The sequence below is a fragment of the Nomascus leucogenys genome, chromosome 18 (assembly GCF_006542625.1).
Source record: "Nomascus leucogenys isolate Asia chromosome 18, Asia_NLE_v1, whole genome shotgun sequence".
NCBI classification, from domain to species: Eukaryota; Metazoa; Chordata; class Mammalia; order Primates; family Hylobatidae; genus Nomascus; species Nomascus leucogenys.
The window spans coordinates 44600357-44618975 of NC_044398.1; the positions used below are offsets into that span (position 1 = coordinate 44600357).

An 18619-nucleotide genomic window follows, 5' to 3' on the forward strand; every position below is an offset into this window, starting at 1 on the left:
ACATCAGGTGGCTGCCCTGAGGAAGAATCTCACTCTGTCATTGGGCAGTGAGTGGGCAGGGGTCCTGGCCTAGGTGGAAGCAGGAGCCTCTGTGAAAACCACCCCACTTTTGCCATGTTGGCCAGGCTGGTCTCAAACTCCTGGCCTCAAGTGATTCACCCACCTTGGCCTCCCAAAGTGCTGGGGTTACAGGAGTGAGCCACTGTGCCTGGCCTCTACTAACTGTTTTCATGTGGGCTTTACACACTGGAGAGTTTAATGCCTGATTCCGTTTTGGAATATTTTGAGTGGAATAATGGATATAAAACTAAAACCGGCTGGGTGCGGTGGCTCATGCCTGTAATCCCAGAACTTTGGGAGGCCAAGGCGGGTAGATCATGAGGTCAGGAATTCAAGACTGGCCTGGCCAAGATGGTGAGACCACGTCTCTACCAAAAATACAAAAATTAGCCAGGTATGGTAGCGGGCACCTGTGGCAAAGAATTGCTTGAACCCCGGGGGCAGAGGGTGCAGTGAGCTGAGATCGTGCCACTGCACTCCAGCCTAGGTGACAGAGCAAGACTCTGTCTCAATAACTAAATAAATAATAAAATAAAACGCTTCTGTTTCTCCAGTTAAGAAAGAAATAGCTGGAAAGATCACAATCACACCAGGAGAAGTGTATCCAGACTGTCAATAACTAAGTAAAAGGGACTGTGTTGAAGAAAAGCCTATGGTCAGGGTTTTATATCAAATACTATAATCCTGAGTAAGCCCAGGGATACAGGGTTCTGAGTTGCAGGCAGGCCAGATGAAGATGTATTTCCTTCTCTTTATGCACCCAGTCCAGGTGTCAGAGTGCTACATCAAATCCCAGAATGAAAGTGTGTCCCAGGCTGGGGGCAGTGGCTCACGTCAGTAATCTCAGCACTTTTGGAGGCCGAGGCAGGAGTTCGAGAACAGCCTGGCCAATATGGTGAAACCTCGTCCTTACTAAAAATACAAAAATTAGCCAGGCTTGGTGGCATGTGCCTGTAATCCCAGCTACTCAGGAGGCTGAGACAGGAGAATTGCTTGAACCTGGTAGGCGGAGGTTGTAGTGAGCCCAGATCCGGCCATTGCACTCCAGCCTGGGCAATAAGAGCGAAAATACATCTCAAAAAAAAAAAAAAAAGTGTGTCCCATGGGAAGACATGGAAATTGGCTGGTGCACTGGCAAGTGGCCCACTGGAGTTGATGGTGCAGAAAGCAAGCACAAGAAACCATGTAGAATGAGGCTGGATCTGCCAGAGTGTTCACTAATGTATTTGTTGCCTCCACATTTCCAGCCATGTTTAAGACTTCTTTCCTGATTGCATTTGAAGTGACATATTGAGAGAACAGATGTAACAGTTTTACAAACTGCCTGGGACATAAGAGCAGGTCAACAGGTATTGCTTGTCTTTTAGGATAGAATCCTTATCGTGAGTTATCAAGTCCCCACATGAAATACTAAGGAATGATTAAAAGCACATTCCTGGTCGAGCACAGTGGCTCATGCCTGTAATCTCAGAACTTTGGGAGGCCAAGGCGGGTGGATCATCCAAGGTCAGGAGTTCAAGGCCAGCCTGGCCAACATGGTGAAACCCCGTCTCTACACAAAATACAAAAATTAGCCGGGGCACGATGGTGTGTGCCTGTAATCCCAGCTACTCGGGAGGCTAAGGCAGGAGAATTGCTTGAACCTGGGAGGCGGAGGTTGCAGTGAGCCGAGATCGCACCATTGTACTCCAGCCTGGGCATTGCAGCGAGACTCTGTCTCAAAACAAACAAAAAACTGCATTCCTCTACGCCCTCCAGTAAGGAGGAGGCAGCCACAGGGTTTGATTATGACAGTCACAGTGTATTCAGAGTTAGGTTTTTGGCTCATAGGAGTCTCCTTATCTAGTATTGCATCTGGAATGAATGAACTCTGAGGTATGTATGAATGATTCCAGGCTCAGCAGTAAGTATTGGTAATTAGTGAGCTCCTCTTTAAATGGATTTTCATCAGAGGTCCCATCACATGGATTGTGTGTTATGAAGTGCCTTTGACTATGGGGAGATGACAGAGAGCCAAGGAAAGTCAGTCAGTCCTTGAACAAAGCTTTTGTGAGACCTAAACAGTGAGAGGGAGGCAGAAAGAACAAGTGAGCATGAGACAAAAACAAGTGTAGGGTGGGGAAGAGGTGAAGGAAGAGTGGACACACACCCGTTGGCCAGCCCTGGCTTTAGGATGCCAGCCAGTGTCTCCTAACCCAGGGACCTTTCCTTATGAGACCACAGATGGGACAGAGAAGGAAGTGATTCTTGGTATTGAGCTCAAATAGACACTTAAAGTTATGTAGACTAAATTGGATAAAACTTGAATCTTGTTTTCCCACTTAGATTTGGCTTCAAAACCAGATAAGACACCTGAGGCTGAGCTGGCTGCAGTGTGGATGCTCCTCAGGAGGACAGCAGCTCCAAGGACATGAGAAGCCTCAGCCCTGGGCCCCAGGTGAGTCCCCAGCAGTGTCAGTGCACTTCCCCAGCACAACTCTTAGAAGTAGAAATGTCTCTTTAGGCTGTTTCCAAATTTGTTGCAGAGAATGCTGTCTCTTCCACAGCACGCTAGTATTGGAGATGTGACCACCATCCCTATCTTGTGGGAAGGTAGTTTGGAAGAAGGGAAGGCCATGGATCTTCCAGTCCTGGTGTGGCAGGCAGTGCAGAGTCCTCTTCTTCCAGCACTGCAGGGGTTTAATCCAAGGGCATGAGCACCTCAGGGGCCTGGGAGGGAGTAAGGATGGTGAGAATAATATTTGAAAATGTCTGTTGTAGGGTTGATGTGAAGATGGCCTGAAAGCCCTCTTTTCTTCCCGTTTTCCTACAGAATGCTTAACCAAAGGAGGGAGACAAAAGCGATGCCATCACTAAACCACAGACAGGTGTCCTCCTTCAAGCTTTTCAGAGGAACTGATTCATTGGAACTGCCATCAAGGAAGTGCTGGCAAAACAAACAGGCATTCCAGAATCCAGAATCTAGGTAAGTTTTCTGTCTGTGGTGCACGATTCGTCCCATAATTTTGGAAGTGGTATTGCCCACTTAGATGGTACTAAAGAAATGGGAGCTGGTATCTTGACAGAAGTTGAGAGTTCTTTGTTATAAGGGTGCTGTCTTATGTGTCTTGTCTTATGTCATATTTGTCTTATGTCTTTCTTATGTGTTATGACCTTTATCTCCAATCCAGTCTTCTAGGCACTAGACACTAGTGTAGACTTTGCCCCTCCACTAACCCCCAAGTGTGATAATCTAATCATCTAGGGGCCTCTCTTTTGTGGGAAAACCCTGCAATTCTAGCAAATCAATGTGGGATCCATTCGTGGGCCAGTGCGATAATTCTCCTAACTTGTCCACATTTTGCTGACTAAATGTTATATACAGACAGAATCACCAAGATAAAGCCCAACAGATGTCACTTCTGCCTCACAGATGAGGGAATGAAGCTGGAACCTCTTACATCTTCTGACATCCTTGTTTCCCTTTCTCTTAGATGTGGGCTCAGAACCAAAGAGCTTGGCCCCCAGGCCAGAGCAGAGGCAGCCCTGTGAATTCCCTGGCAGCTCCAGTCACAGACCTCACCCTACTGCTCAGCTGCAGCACAGCAACCTGTGCATTGCCCAAGCAGCTCTGAGCACAGGCCTCCCTCCAACTCCCCCAGCAGTCATTGGTCATCTGTACCAGCCCTTCCTCCACTAAGCAGGTCTGTGGAGGCTGTGTGAGCCAGGCACCAAGGGCCATCCTGCACCAGTCCACTTGGGTTGTGCCAGGAGATCTCTCCTCTCAGGACCCATGTGTCAACAGGACCAACTCTTGGAGGGGTGCCCCCACCCACTTAGTCTTTCTGGCATGTGTACTAAGAAAATTGCCAGAATGACAAGGACAGTGATGGCACTAGCCTGGGAGTTCTGCCCTTCAAGGACACTACTCAGCCTCCATATGATCATCCTGAGCAAGGATCACAACAAGGTGTGCAAGACACAGCCCACCTTAGGCAATGGTGGTGTGAGCAGCGCCAGGGCATGGTGATCAAATCGCCACCTGGGGACAGGGAGCTGCTCCACAATGTGATCACATGGACACACCTGCAGCAGCCTAGGGCATGGCCAAGCAAGGGGTCATCTCTTTCCTTTGAGAATCTTTTTTTCTTTTTTTTGAGACAGAGTTTCACTCTTGTCACCTAGGCTGGAGTGCAATGGTGTGATCTCAGCTCACTGCAACCTCCGCCTCCCGGGTTCAAGCAATTCTCCTGCCTCAGCCTCCCGAGTAGCTGACAATACAGGTGCCCGCCACCACACCCTGCTAAATTTTGTATTTTTAGTAGAGACAGGGTTTTACCATGTTGGCCAGGCTGGTCTCGAACTCCTGACCTCAGGTGATCCACCCACCTTGGCTTCCCAAAGTGCTGGGACTACAGGTGTGAGCCACTGTTCCCAACCTCACCTCATGCCTTTTAGATGAATGCCCTGACAACCTCACAGTTTCAGAAATCAGCATCACCAGTTAGGATTAGGACAGGAGAACCCTCCACAGCCCGCAGCCAGGAAGAGTTTCAGGCTCTGCTCAATGCCCTGCAGAGCTCACTAGGGCTTCAGGTTTAGGAGGGAGAAGGTGTCCTTCTCACCACCTCATCAGGTTCCTCCCCAGGATGAAGAAGTTGCATGACTCACAGGGGGATAAACAAGGGGACACACCATGTCCTGGAACAAGACTAACGCAAGAGGAAACCGAACACTTGGAAACCCAAAAGGAGCGTCTTTTCTCTGCCTTGTGGACACTGCTTAAGTTTCCAGCCTCACTTGATGGCCTACGTGATTGTTTCTAAGATCCACACTGTCCTGCAGGCACCACAGACACCAGGCAGTGGATACCTTTGCTGAATCCTAAGGAGCCAAAGCTGCGATCGTCACATCCTGGGTAGTCTGGACAATGCACAAACCAGAACTGAACCAAGGTGAAAATAGGTAAAAGAGACACATCCACACTTCACTCCCTTTGGTGAGTTCACAGGGTGAGCCTGAAGGCAGACTGATGCAGAGAAAACGGGGGTGCTATATTTCGTCTTGATGTCAGTTCATCACAAAGGGTTTGCATCTTAGCTCTTACCGGAGGAGATGGGAACTAGAAGTTATCTCACTATCTATCTACCAATGATTGGTAACACAAGCTTAGATGCATAATACTGAACAGTGTTCACATGTAATCCTCCCTTTAAACATGTAGACAGAGAATATGACAAGGAAATGCAAAACAGCAACTCCATGAAATCACTGAACAAAGCAGGATGTTCATCTTCTGACACTGTTAGCATTTTGTATATATTTACATGCACGTCTATGCACAAAGCTGCCCTTTTTGTTATAAATAAATTTTTGTCAAGTTTAAGCCTCTTGGTTGTCTTTGCCTCCTCTCTTCAAGTGGTACCTTCCAAGAATACATCACAGATTACCAAGCTATGTCTGCTTCCAATGGTGCCTTAAAAAGGAAATGTGATTTATCAAGATACCTGTCTTTCCCACAGTTCCTTCATTCATTTGTGCTGTCTCCTTTCCATGTGAACCTGTGGGACCAGAGTCTGGATGCCTTGCTCTAGTTCATAGCTTGTATCTGCAAAGACACCATTCTGTTATTACTACACACAGACACAGACGCATTTTGCTTTAGAGTTTCTTTAGAGTGTGCATACTCCAAACTCACTGTTTACTTCCAGATGATCGGCACAGGATACTTTTCTTCAGGTTTTGTTTTTGTTTTTTTTTTTTTTTTTTGAGATGGAGTCTCACTCTGTCGTCCAGGCTGGAGTGCAGTGGCGCAATCTCAGCTCACTGCAAGCTCCGCCTCCCGGGTTCACGCCATTCTCCTGCCTCAGTCTCCCAAGTAGCTGGGACTACAGGCACCTGCCACCATGCCCAGCTAACTTTTTGTATTTTTAGTAGAGCCAGGGTTTCACCGTGTTAGCCAGGATGATCTCAATCTCCTGACCTCGTGATCCTCCCGCCTCGGCCTCCCAGAGTGCTGGGATTACAGGCGAGAGCCACCACACCCAGCCTTTTGTTTTTTAAAGAGACGGAGTCTCACTCTGTCACCCAGGCTGGAGTGCAGTGGCACCACCATAGCTCACTGCAGCCTTGAACTCCTGGGCTCAAGCGATCATTCAGATTGATTCTATTAACTGGGGTATTATAAATCTCTCTCCCAACCTCACCTCACATACACATAGGCTGCATGCCCATACACACGCACTCATAATAGTCTCACAGTTTCCCCTGAAAATAATCTGACAAATGTCTTAGGCAGCATTGGGACCATGCCGTTAGGTGTTGAGTTTGTTTTCTTTCAATAGTGTCCCAACATATTCCTCATGTGCAGAGATGAGACTGTAGCATGGCCAAATGCCAAATTTCCAAGAGACATTTTGTCTTCGTCCATTTGTGCGAACCATGGACTATAACAAACCACCTGAGACTAGGTCATTTATAAACAATAGAAATTTACCTCTCACAGCTCTGGAGGCAGGGAAGGCCAAGATGAAAGCGCCAGAAAGGTGAGTATCCGGTGAGGGCCAGGTCTCAGCCTCCAAGGCAGCCCCTCCTTGTTGTTTCCTCTTGAGGGGAGTGACACTGGGCCCTCACATGTCAGAAAGGGGAGGGGCAAAAAGGGGTCTAGTGTGTTCTCTCCAGCTGGCTCCTAAGATCACTAATCGTTCATGAGGTAGAGCTCTCATGACCTCACCACCTCCCAAAGGCCAAACCTTTGCAAGCTGTTGCACTGAGGATTCAGTTTCAACTTGACTTGTTTTTTGTTTTGTTTTGTTTTGTTTTGAGACGGAGTCTTGCTCTCTTGCCCAAGCTGGAGTGCAGTGGCACCAACTCAGCTCATTGCAACCTCTGCCTCCCGGGTTCAAGCAATTCTCCTGCCTCAGCCTCCCAACTAGCTGGGATTACAGGCGCGACCATGCCCAGCTAATTTTTGTAGTTTTAGTAGAGACGGGGTTTCACCATGTGGCCAGGCTGGTCTTGAACTCCTGACCTCAAGTGATCCTGCCGTCCCGGCCTCCCAAAATGCTGGGATTTGTGCTCGGCCTCCCAGAGTGCTGGGATTTGTTGAGCCACTGCACCCGGCCTCAACATGACTTTTGGAGGGGGCACAAATACTCAAAGCATATTGGATGTCACAGTCACTCTCCCTATGTTCAAGGTAAGGTCATATAGTCTGTGGCCCAGGTGTAGGCCATCAGACCCCATGATTGCAAGATTCACCCTGTGGCATGTTGGCAAGCAGCAATGCCAGGCCACACTCAGGCACACTGGCAAGGGGTTTTGCATTCGGAGAGCAGGAGAGTTACTTCCTCTGGTAATCTGGGGAGAACTGGTATCTTTTTCTCTTCTCATCAGCACCTGGACCATGGGCCACCATGCATGTGCATCTTGACACTCTTAGGGTTCAGTAAAGCATGTATGGTGGCAGCAAGTGAAAGAGCAGCACAGGAAAGGGGTGCAGGTACTACTCTTCCTGAATGCCTCATTAGGCAACTGGAGTGCCACACTCACCTCCCTGAGTTGTCTCCTGCCTTTCCACAAACCTCATAATAGGCCATCTGCATGCACAACCCAGGGGTGTGCAATAACAAACAATAGTCTGTAGGGATGTTCCATGCAGCCAGTGATGATAATCAGAGAGCTCCAGCCAGACCTTTGGAAAGTGGGGCTCAAGTGCTGATCAGTTCGTGTGCAGTGTGGTCACCACCTGTAGAGGTAGGAGCCTCAGAGACCACCTGCCAAACAGGCTGAGCCCAAGTCAAGTCATGAAGGGATACAGCCAATGGGTGAGCACTCTTGTCCTGTGCACAAGAGCATTTTAGAATGGGAAGAGATGCGACACTCGCCTCCCCCAAGAAAAGTGCATTACAGCACAGGCCAAGTGCAAACCTGCCAGCAATTGGTGGTTCTGTCCAAGAAGCCTTTGCCATAATATGGAACCTGTCGGTTAGCCAAGAGCAGTTAGTTAAAATTGGACTACACGACCCTGGCTTTGGATGGGCCATCCTGTTTATGCCAATGGTTGTAACTGCTTCCTTTTCACACTGATGGTGAAGGAGGGATCCCCAGCCTGATGCTATAGAAAGGTTGAACACTGAACACCTGACACTGGACAGATAAGATCTAGGTGAGTTTGTCAGTCACACCAACTCTCAGAAAGGTGAGAAGGACACCACATGCTGGGCAGAGCCACACAGGGTTCCACTTGGGAGCAGAGTGGAAAAGGAGGGGTTGTGGTGAGCAGCTGTATTATCCAGAGAGTACAGTGACCACTGTTTGCTGTGGGAGGATGTGAGGAGTTTGGTGAATAATTCCAAGAGCTGGCAGGGAAGCAAATCTTACTACTTAGGAATAAGCAGGAACTGCGCCTGGCCCCCCTGACAAGGAGGACTGTCTGCTAAGTTATCTCACCTGTGGAAGCAGAGTGGAGATGGAAATGAGGTTAGGTCATTTGAGGCCCTATTGGCTTCAGATGTCAAGAGAACCAAGAATACTAGTCCTTAATTTCAGGTCAGTTACCATAATTTAAAATATATTAAGGATGTATAAAAGCAATTCAAATGTTCATTAATGATGATTTTACATGTTCAGTCAGAAACATACGACTAACAAAAGAACACCTTAGTACAGAAACAAGATGTTCCTCAGGGTTGGTTGGTTGTTTATTAATTTATTTACTTAATACACTTCATTTTTTAGAGTAGCTTTAGGGTTACAGAAAAATTGAGCAAAAAGTACAAAGAATTCTCATATAACCTTTTCCCCTCCCATCTTCCACAGGCTCCCCAATCATTAACATCTTGCACCATTATGGTTCATTTGTTATAATTAATGAGCCAACAGTGATACGTTATTATTAACTGAAGTCCAGAGTTGACATTAGGGTTTACTCTGTATTTTCCATTCACTGTTTTCCATTCTCTGCGTTTTGACAAATTACAGTACCCTAGAGAGTACTTTCACTGCCCTAAAAATCACCTCTCTACCTGCCATCCCTCCTTTCCCCTCAACTCTCAGCAACCACTGGTCCTTTCACTGGCTCAATAGTTTTGCCTCTCCCAGAATGTCATGTAATTGCAATCATACAAAATAGAAAGCCTTTTCAGATTGGTTTTCACTTAACAATAAGCATTTAGGGTTTCTCCATGTCTTTTAATGACTTGATGTCTAATTCCTTTTTATGATCTACCTGAGGACTGTATCCTGCAACCCTGCTATAATTGCTTATTAATGTCAGCAGGGTTTTTGTTGTTTATTTAGAATTCTCTACAAAGACAATCATGTTGTGAACAAAGACATTTGTATTTCGTCCTTCCAAATCTATGTGCATTTTATTTCCTTTTTTTTTTATCACTGCATTCGATAGCACTTCCAGTACAATGCTGAAAAGCAGTGGTGTTCCTTGCCATGTTCCTGATCTTAGTAGGAAAGCATCAAGTTGGAAACATCAAGGATGATGTTAGCTGTAGGGTTTTTTGTAGTATGTTCTTTATCAACTTGAGTAAGTTCTCCTGTATTCCTTCTGTGTTGGGAGGTTTTAACATAAATGCATATTGGATTTTGTCAAATGCTTTTTCTGTACCTGTTGATATGATCATATTTCATCTTTGAGCTGCTAATGCATGCAATGGATTACACTGAATATCAAATGTTGAACAAGCCTTGCATTCCTGATTTGCTAATATTTTGAGGATTTCTGCATCTGTGTTCAATGGAAATACTGATCTGTAGTTTTCCTTTCTTGTAATATCTTTGCCTGGTTTTGGTATTAGGGTTATACTGGCCTCACAAAATGAGTTGGGAAGTGTTATCTCTGCTTTTATTTTCTGAAAGAGATGGTAGAGACTTGGTATCATTTCTACCTTAAGTATCTCAAAAAAAGCACATCAGTGAACCCATTTGGTCCTGGCACTTTGTTTTGGAAAGTTGTATTATTATTTTTTGAGATGGAGTCTCATTCTGTCACCCAGGCTGGAGTACAGTGGCACAATCTCGGCTCACTGCAACAACCACCTCCTGGGTTCAAGTGATTCTTCTGCCTCAGCCTCCTGAGTAGCTTGGACTACACGCGCATGCCACCATGCCCAGCTAATTTTTTGTATTTTTAGTAGAGACGGGGTTTCACCATGTTGACCAGGCTGGTCTCGAACTCCTGACCTCGTGATCCACCCACCTCAGCCTCCCAAAGTGCTGGGATTACAGGTGTGAGCCACTGCACCCGGCCTTGGAAGGTTATTAATTACTGCTTCAATTTATTTAATAGATACATATGCCTATTGAGGTCTACCTTGTGTGAGCTTTGAGAGAATGCATCTTGCAAGGAATTGGTCCATTTTAGCTAAGTTATCAAATTTATGGACAGAGTTGTCCATGTTTCTTTCTAATCCTTTTGGTGACCACAGGATTAGCTGTGAAGGCCTCTTTCATTTTTGGTATTAGCAATATTTGTCTTCTGTTTTTTCTTAAGCTAGCTAGAGGTTTATCAATTTTACTGACCTTTTCAAGGAACCAGTTTTGGGTTTTATCAATTTTCTCTTTTCAATTTCAATGATTTTTACTCTAATGTTTTACCAGGTTACTATGGATTTAATTTGCTCTTCTTTTTCTAGTTTCCTAAAGTGGAAGCTTAGATTACTTGTGTAATCTAGGATCACCAGACTGTATAATCTTAGATTATTTCTATGATCTGATCATGTAATATAGTATACAATCTTCACACTGTCAATAAAAGCCCCACGCCAGCTTGATTCTGGCTCTGCTCCAGCCTCAACCCTCCTCTTCATATTCTCAAAAGTCTCTGAGGGCCCAGATCCCTGTCTGGGTACAATGAGCCTTGAAATGACAGTCCAACAGCCCTGGGCAGCAACTGGGCCGTATGTGTGGGCCTCTTTCCAGGGTCCTGTCTTGGAGAGCAGCTGCTTAAAGAAAATTTGGACTATCACTTACGCTGAAGGCTGGAATGTTCACATATGTACCCTAGGCACTTCATGGCATGGGATGAGCCACAGGTAGGAAGAGAAAGGGAGTAACATGGAGGCAAGCCTAGATCTTCACATGTGCAGGATAGATTTTTTTTTAGATAATTTGTTATTTTGATTTATACCTTTTAAACGGATAAACATTAGCTCTGTGGGTCTCCTTTTAAATTGTTTCAGGACATGACAAACATCTGGGATGGGCCTGATGATGTAACCACTACTAAACTAGGATACCTACTTCCTATTCACAATTATGTTAAATTCCATTATGCATATGAAACACACGATTTATATCACATACCACCTATACATATGTAAGTCCTATGAACTTCAGGGACAATTCGCAGATGTGCTTAATGCTATTGCCCTGATTATTCAATTTATCTGTGCTTTAAAAAAAGCTTCATAGTCAAGTGGATGCAAGGGATAGGGTTGCAGAAAGGGTGTGGTTATTAATACAATAAGGGAACTACTTGAGGCTAAATCCTGATTCCTTTGTAATCCTGATACAGTACAGATCTCAGATTCCTTTTCAGTTCTGTAAACTAATTGTGTTGACGGTTACTCAAATGTAGAAGTGGTAAAAGTTTGATATAACCACACACACACACACACACACACACACACACACACACATACACACACACACACACACACACAGAGTGCATGCAAACCATCGTAAAATCTGACTAAGCCTGTATCTACTAGCAAGGTAACATCGATTTCTTGGACTTGACCATATACTAAGATTGTATATTATCCTTAGAGGAAGTTTGGTGAAGTGTACATGGGAATTCTCTCTACTCATTAAACTTCTTGTGAGGTTATTTTAATTATTACTTTTTTTAAGTTCTTAAAGCTTTACATTCCACAATATACATCTATAAATTATTGTTAGGTGCCCTAAAAACTATTATGGCATCAAACTCAAAACAGAACTTGTCATATTTTATTTCTAAGCAAAATTTTCACTTTAGATGTCTTAAATTGACAATTTTCTGCTCAGTGTAAATTCTAACATAATCTTATTTGTATTTCTGCCAAAAATTTTCACAAATTCAAAAAAATCTGTAAGGTGTTATGCCTGTATTAACCATCTGATATTACACAGAATATCACTTCCTAACAAAAGCTGTCCTATAATTGTTGTAGTTTATGGGTTTATCCCCTACTATTACTTTGGAATAATGTAAGGCGAGTTTGTGGATAGTTACTGAACATTCAGGATGTCAACAGGGCTTTCTCCACAGTGTGAATACTCTGAGGCATTATGGAGGCTGACTTGTGGCTGGAAATTTCTAATATCCATTTCATTCATAAGGTTTTTCTCCTATGTGTCTTCTCTGATGTACAATGAGATTTGACTTTTGAGAGAAAGTTTTCCTGCATTTGTTACATTCATAGGGCTTTTCTCCTGTATGTGATCTCTGATGTTGAGCAAGTTCTGATTTACGGTAAAAGATTTTTCCACATTCATTACATTGACAAGATTTCTCTCCTGTGTGAGCCCTGTAATGTACTGTGAGTGATGATTTGTGCCTGAAGAATTTCCCACATTCATTGCATTCATAGGGTTTCTCCCCTGTGTGCTTTCTCTCATGGAAAATAAGTCCTGACTTTACACAGAAAGATTTTCCACATTCGTTACATTTATAGGGCTTTTCTTGTGTATGGGTTCTCTGATGTACAATTAGAGCTGACTTATGGCAGAAAGCTTTTCCACACTCATTACATTTATAGGGTTTCTCCCCTATGTGAATTCTCTGATGCTGAGTGAGTTGTGACTTCTGGTAGAAGGTTTTTCCACATTCTTTACATTCATAGGGTTTCTCCCCTGTATGTGTTCTATTATGTTTAGTTAGGTATGATTTATTGTAAAAGATTTTTCCACATTCATGACATTCATAGGGGTTCTCTCCTGTGTGTGTTCTATAATGTTGAGAGAGGGTTGACTTATAGCTAAAGAATTTCCCACACTCAGGACATGCAAAGGGTTTCTCCCCTGTGTGCGTTCTCTGATGTACTGTGAGGTCTGACTTCAAGCAGAAGGTTTTCCCACATTCATAACATTCATAAGGTTTCCACCCTGTATGAATTATCTGATGCCTGGTGAGTAATGACTTGTGGTAGAAAGTTTTCCCACATGCATTACATTCATAAGATTTATCTCCTATGTGAATTCTCTGATGCTGTGTAAGATTTGACTTTTCACCAAAGGATTTCCCACACTCAAGGCATTCAAAAGGTTTCTCACCTGTGTGAGTTCTCTGGTGTACTTTAAGGTGCGAAGTCACACGGAAGGATTTTCCACATTCATAACATTCATAGGGTTTCAGCCCTGTGTGTGTTCTCTGATGTTTAGTGAGGTCAGATTTCTGGCAAAAAGTTTTCCCACACACATTACATTGATAGGGTTTCTCCCCTGTATGTGTTCTCTGGTGTAATGTGAGGGCTGACTTATGGCTAAAGGCTTTCCCACATTCATTGCATTCAAAAGGTTTCTCCCCTGTGTGTGATCTCTGATGTTTAGTGAGGTTTGACTTATCCCAGAAAGCTTTTTCACATTCATTACATTGAAAGGGTTTCTCTCCTGTGTGCACCCTCTGATGTCGAGTGAGATATGACTTCTCCCAGAAAGCTTTCCCACATTCATTACATTCAAAGGGTTTGTCTCCTTTATCACCTTTCTGAAGCTGTGACAGACACAATTTCCTCCTGAAATTATTCCCACTTTCACCACAATCATAGCGTTTCATAGATACCCCATGATGTTTAGAAAGGGTGGACTTCACACATAGGAACTTGTCACAATCACTAAATTCATAGTGATTGTCCTTTGATGGAGTTATCTGATGGAACAAGAGGGATGAACTATCACACAAAGTTCTCCCAAATTCATTATATTCACAGTTATTCTCTTCTGCGTTCTGTCTCTTCTGTGTATTGAATACTGCCTTTTCAAGGAGGGTTTCCTGACATATACTGTATTCAAAATTGTGCTCTAAAGTTTGAATCTTCTCATGCTGCAAAGTGTCCTCATGATGACTCAGTGTGTTCCTATTTTTCAAAACTTCATTTTTCTCTCGAGTATGAGTTTCGTCATGCTTAATGTGGAGTAACAATTTCCCACGGGCATTAAATTCATCAGACTTTTTTCCTAAATAGTTTATCTTACTGATAAGTTCTGAAACAGTGTTGAAACTCATTCCACATGAGTAACACTGACAGAGCATTTTTCTGGAAGGAAAAGAGCTTACGTCCACATTAAATGGTATTCCTATTACATCACCTTGTTCCTTAGTCAGCATTTCATTATTGATGAATACAACTTCCCACACATGTTTAGATTGGTTTTCTTGGCTCCTCTCTTTCAGGTGATCAGCTGTCCAGACTTCTAGAAATGAGCAAAATTAATCTTACCATATAAATACCAAAACATTTCTTAGGGAAGGAAATCGCTATACAAATGCCCCATGTTGTAGCTGACTGGTTTTTTGGCCAATTTCCAAAGATGAACATAATTGCAAGTGCATATTTTTTGTATTTCATGGGTTTGGGGTGAAAAAACAAAAACAAAAACTAGAAACAGAAGGCCTAGGCTAGTGGAAAAACAGAGAGGAATTTAACTATTTGAATGCACACATTTGGTTTCTAGTGTAAGAAGAATAACAGCAACTGCTTACATCTGCATTTCCCCATGCATCCCCCCAAGAATTATAAAGGTCACCATAGGCTGGGCATGGTGGCTCACGCTTGTAATCCCAGCACTTTGGGAGGCTGAGGCAGGCAGATCATGAGGTCAGGAGATCGAGACCACGGTGAAACCCCGTCTCTACTAAAAATACAAAAAAATTAGCCGGGCATGGTGGCGGGCGCCTGTAGTCCCAGCTGCTTGGAGAGGCTGAGGCAGGAGAATGGCGTGAACCCAGGAGGTGGAGCTTGCAGTGAGCCAAGATTGCACCACTGCACTCCAGCCTGGGCGACAGAGCGAGACTCCGTCTCAAAAAAAAAAAAAAAAAAAAAAGTCACCATAAGTGGAGCAAATAACATTATCTATAACAATCTGTGACTTTAACATAAGTACGTGATGGAGAATATTACTAATTTCAAATCACCACTAAGCAATAGATATTCAAATACAGCAAAAAGTGACAGCCCATGCCTACAAAGAGAGTCAGCCAGAGACTGTGGTGATTACATGGAATAGAGGAGACAGGCAGCCCAGAGAAGATGAAACACAAAACCACTCCCAGAAAGGGAAAGTTTCACTATGAGTGGGAAAATACTCAGAAGATGTCTGAGTTCACGTAGATTAAAGCTCAGGCTACTGGGAAATCCAAGAGAAGAGACTTGGACTGTATATAAACTAAAGAGGCAAAGGGTAATCAAACTCAGGAATGAAGTTGTAAAGAGGACAGAGTAATCACAGAAAATAAGACTTGTAATTCAAGTCTTATTAAGACTTATTAAAGACATTCCTTATTAAGGAATCTGTTATGGACTAAACTGTGCCCCCCAAAAATGTGTATGTTAAAACCCCAACCTCCAGTGTGACTGTATTTGAAGATGGGGACTTTAAGGAGATTAACTAAGGTTAAATGAGGTCATAAGGGTAAAACACCAATACAATGTCATTGGTGTCCTTTTAAGAAGAGGAGACTGGAAAGCACATGCATGAGCTCTCTTTCTCCCCCAATCCGCCACCCCCAACCACTGGTCATATGCACAGAGAAAGGCTGTGTGAGGACACCAGAAGAAAATGCCATCTGCAAGCCAAGGAGTGACACTTAACCAGAAACCATCCCTGCTGGCACATTGACTTTAGACTTCCAGCCTCCACAATTGTGAGAAAATTTATTTAAGCTACCCAGTCTGTTGAATTTTGTTACAGCAGCCTTAGTAAACTAATACAGAGCCAAAGGGGAAACTACACTTGACTGAAACTTGAATAAACAGCATTGTAAAGGAGAATGAAACAAGAAAAAGAAGAAGCAATAATTTTAAGAGTAAGAAAAAAGAAAATTGGATCAGAAAGAAAGTTCTGGATAAAGATGTTCTACAATTAAATAAATAAATTATAATATAGTATATGTTATTGCAGTCCTTAAAGAAAAATGAAAACAACAGAATAAATCTAATATTAAAAAGTATAATCTAAGAAAACTGTCCAAAAATAAAAGACCTGATCCACATATTCAAAGGAACCATCACGAACCTAGGAAAAATGTTCAGCAACAGTTTTCTCCAAAACATATCTTAATAAAACTACTAGATGTTAAAATTGAAGAAAAAGTACTCTGGACAAAAAGACCAAGTCTCAGCAAACTTTTACTTTGAGTCTTAAAATCAGGTAATTCTATCCATACAACTCAGCTTTTATTTTTCAAAGTTTTAGTTATTCTAGTTCCTGTGTATTTCCGCATAAAGTTTAGAATTACGTACCCAATTACTACAAGAAATCCTGCTAATTACTACATGGAATTATATTATTTTGAATCTATAAGTCATGTTAACGACAAAACATGTTAGCAATATTGAGCTTTCTGACATAAGCAGGGAGTTCCACTTGTTTAGGTCTTCAATTTCTCTCTGCAGTGGATTGTTTCTAGTGTGGTCTTTCACATCTTTTGCCAGACATAGCTGCAAAAAAAATATTTTTGATGCTATTGCAAATGGAACTTTTAACAATTTCAAGTTCCAATTGATCATTGCTAATATATAGAAGTAAAATTCATTTTTACATATTTTTCTCCTGCCACCTAGCTACACTTAATAATTATAGTCATTCTTTTTCCCATTCTTTTTCTAGGGAGACTCCATTAGATTTCCTACATAGATAATCATATCTTTTGTGAATAAAGACATTTCTACTTCTTTTCCATTCTAGTCTCCTTTCTTTTTCTTCCCTGGTTATACTAGGTAGTATATATTACACTATCAAGTATGGGTGGACATCCTTGTCATGTTCCTGATATTGGAAAGAAATCATTCCGTTTTTCACAATTATATACAATGTCAATTGTATATTTTCTATAGATGACTTTTATCAGATTAAAGAAAGTTATCTTCTATTCTTCATTTGAGAGTTTTAATCAGAAATGGATGCTAAATTTTGTCAAATGCCTTCTCTGCATATATGGAAATGGTCATATGGGTTTGACTTTTTTTCTATTTTTTTCTTTTTAATACAGGGCGGAGATGACTACATAATTGATGGGGCCAGTGCAAAATAAAAATGTGAGCTCAGTTACTCAGAATGTATAAAAAGAAGTATAGTAAAAGGTAAAATAAATTATGCTTTTTTCTTTTAATATATTTTATTACTTGTAAAATGTAATAGGTATAATCGTAATATACAACAACATAAATTTACAAATCACAAAAAAGTTTTGTTGTAATAACTTTAAATGATACAATAATTACTAATAGTTTGTTAATATGATATCTTGATTGATCGTAAGATTTTCTGGCCCTCTTTTTGCAAATTCATTTAAGTCATCAAAATTTATATTTTTAGCAACTTTATTTTCAATATATAATTGAAAGTAACATGTATTCTTGGCAAATGCAAGGTAAGTAATTTTTGTTAATTTTTAATTTTGAGAAGGTTTTCAGCTGATGCAATCATTAGGAACCTGTTGGTTCTTTATACGTTGTGACAATATGGGTTAAATTTCTGATTTCTGATACTTTATTGCACAATAAAAGTTAAAAAAATACAAGTTTTGGTATATATAGACAAAGACTGGAGTAGCAGTTCTCTGAAATTAATTATTCGTGAATATTAGTTTTGTACAAAGCAGAATTCAATTTTACATGTAAATTTATACAATGGCATTTTAATGTTTCCTCTGACATTTCCTACATCTTGTACAAGAAACAAAAAATGGCTTCATGATTTGCATACAATTGGAAACACCTGTTTATGCAGTGTATTGCTATATTTCCAAATGCAAAAAAAAACTATTTTTAAAATTGACTTCTTTGTTAATACTTGATTCATCCAAAATTTTATAAGAAAATCATGTTCTCTCCCATCAAATGAAATTCCTATTTCTAAGCCTGTGGATATTAACTTTGCAATGTTGCAGCAGTTCTTAAGACCAGAGAATCTACACTCCAAAGAATTCTAGGAACTGCCTAGTGTGCCTTAACACAATGTCCACAAGTATGCTTTTATTTTCTAATACTTTACTGACCATGATGACTGCCTGAAAGCTGGAGGTTACTGCCCCAGTATTCAGTCCAGAAAATTAGTATTTCCTAAGAATGTCAGAGGGACAGGCTTAGGGGAGACAGTAGTAAGCCAGCCTCACACTGTGGGTCCTCGCTGGAGTGCAACTGTTCGTGAGTTTGCTGCTGCTGCAACCAATGCAGACAAAGGTCATGGCCCTGGCTACCCACACACAATTCCAGGACACTCCCAGGCCATACTACACAGACCAACAGCTGAGTAGGTCACTGCCTCTCAAGTATCCTGTCTACTTGCACACATAGTCCAGTGTCCATCAGACTTCACATACAAATCACAAGTTCAAAGATAAAACTGTGAAGAACTTCAA

At 42.1% G+C, this 18619-nt stretch overlaps 1 protein-coding gene across 1 annotated transcript in view; it reads right to left on the reverse strand.

The window, feature by feature from the left end:
• Nucleotides 1-11864: 11864 nt before the first annotated feature.
• LOC100599548 (zinc finger protein 33A) overlaps nt 11865-18619 on the reverse strand; it is a 47171-nt gene continuing 40416 nt past the window's right edge. The window contains 2 exon segments of the mRNA XM_030798245.1: nt 11865-12381; nt 12383-14451. Coding sequence (XP_030654105.1) covers nt 12268-12381; nt 12383-14451 — 2183 coding nt within the window. The 3' untranslated portion in view covers nt 11865-12267.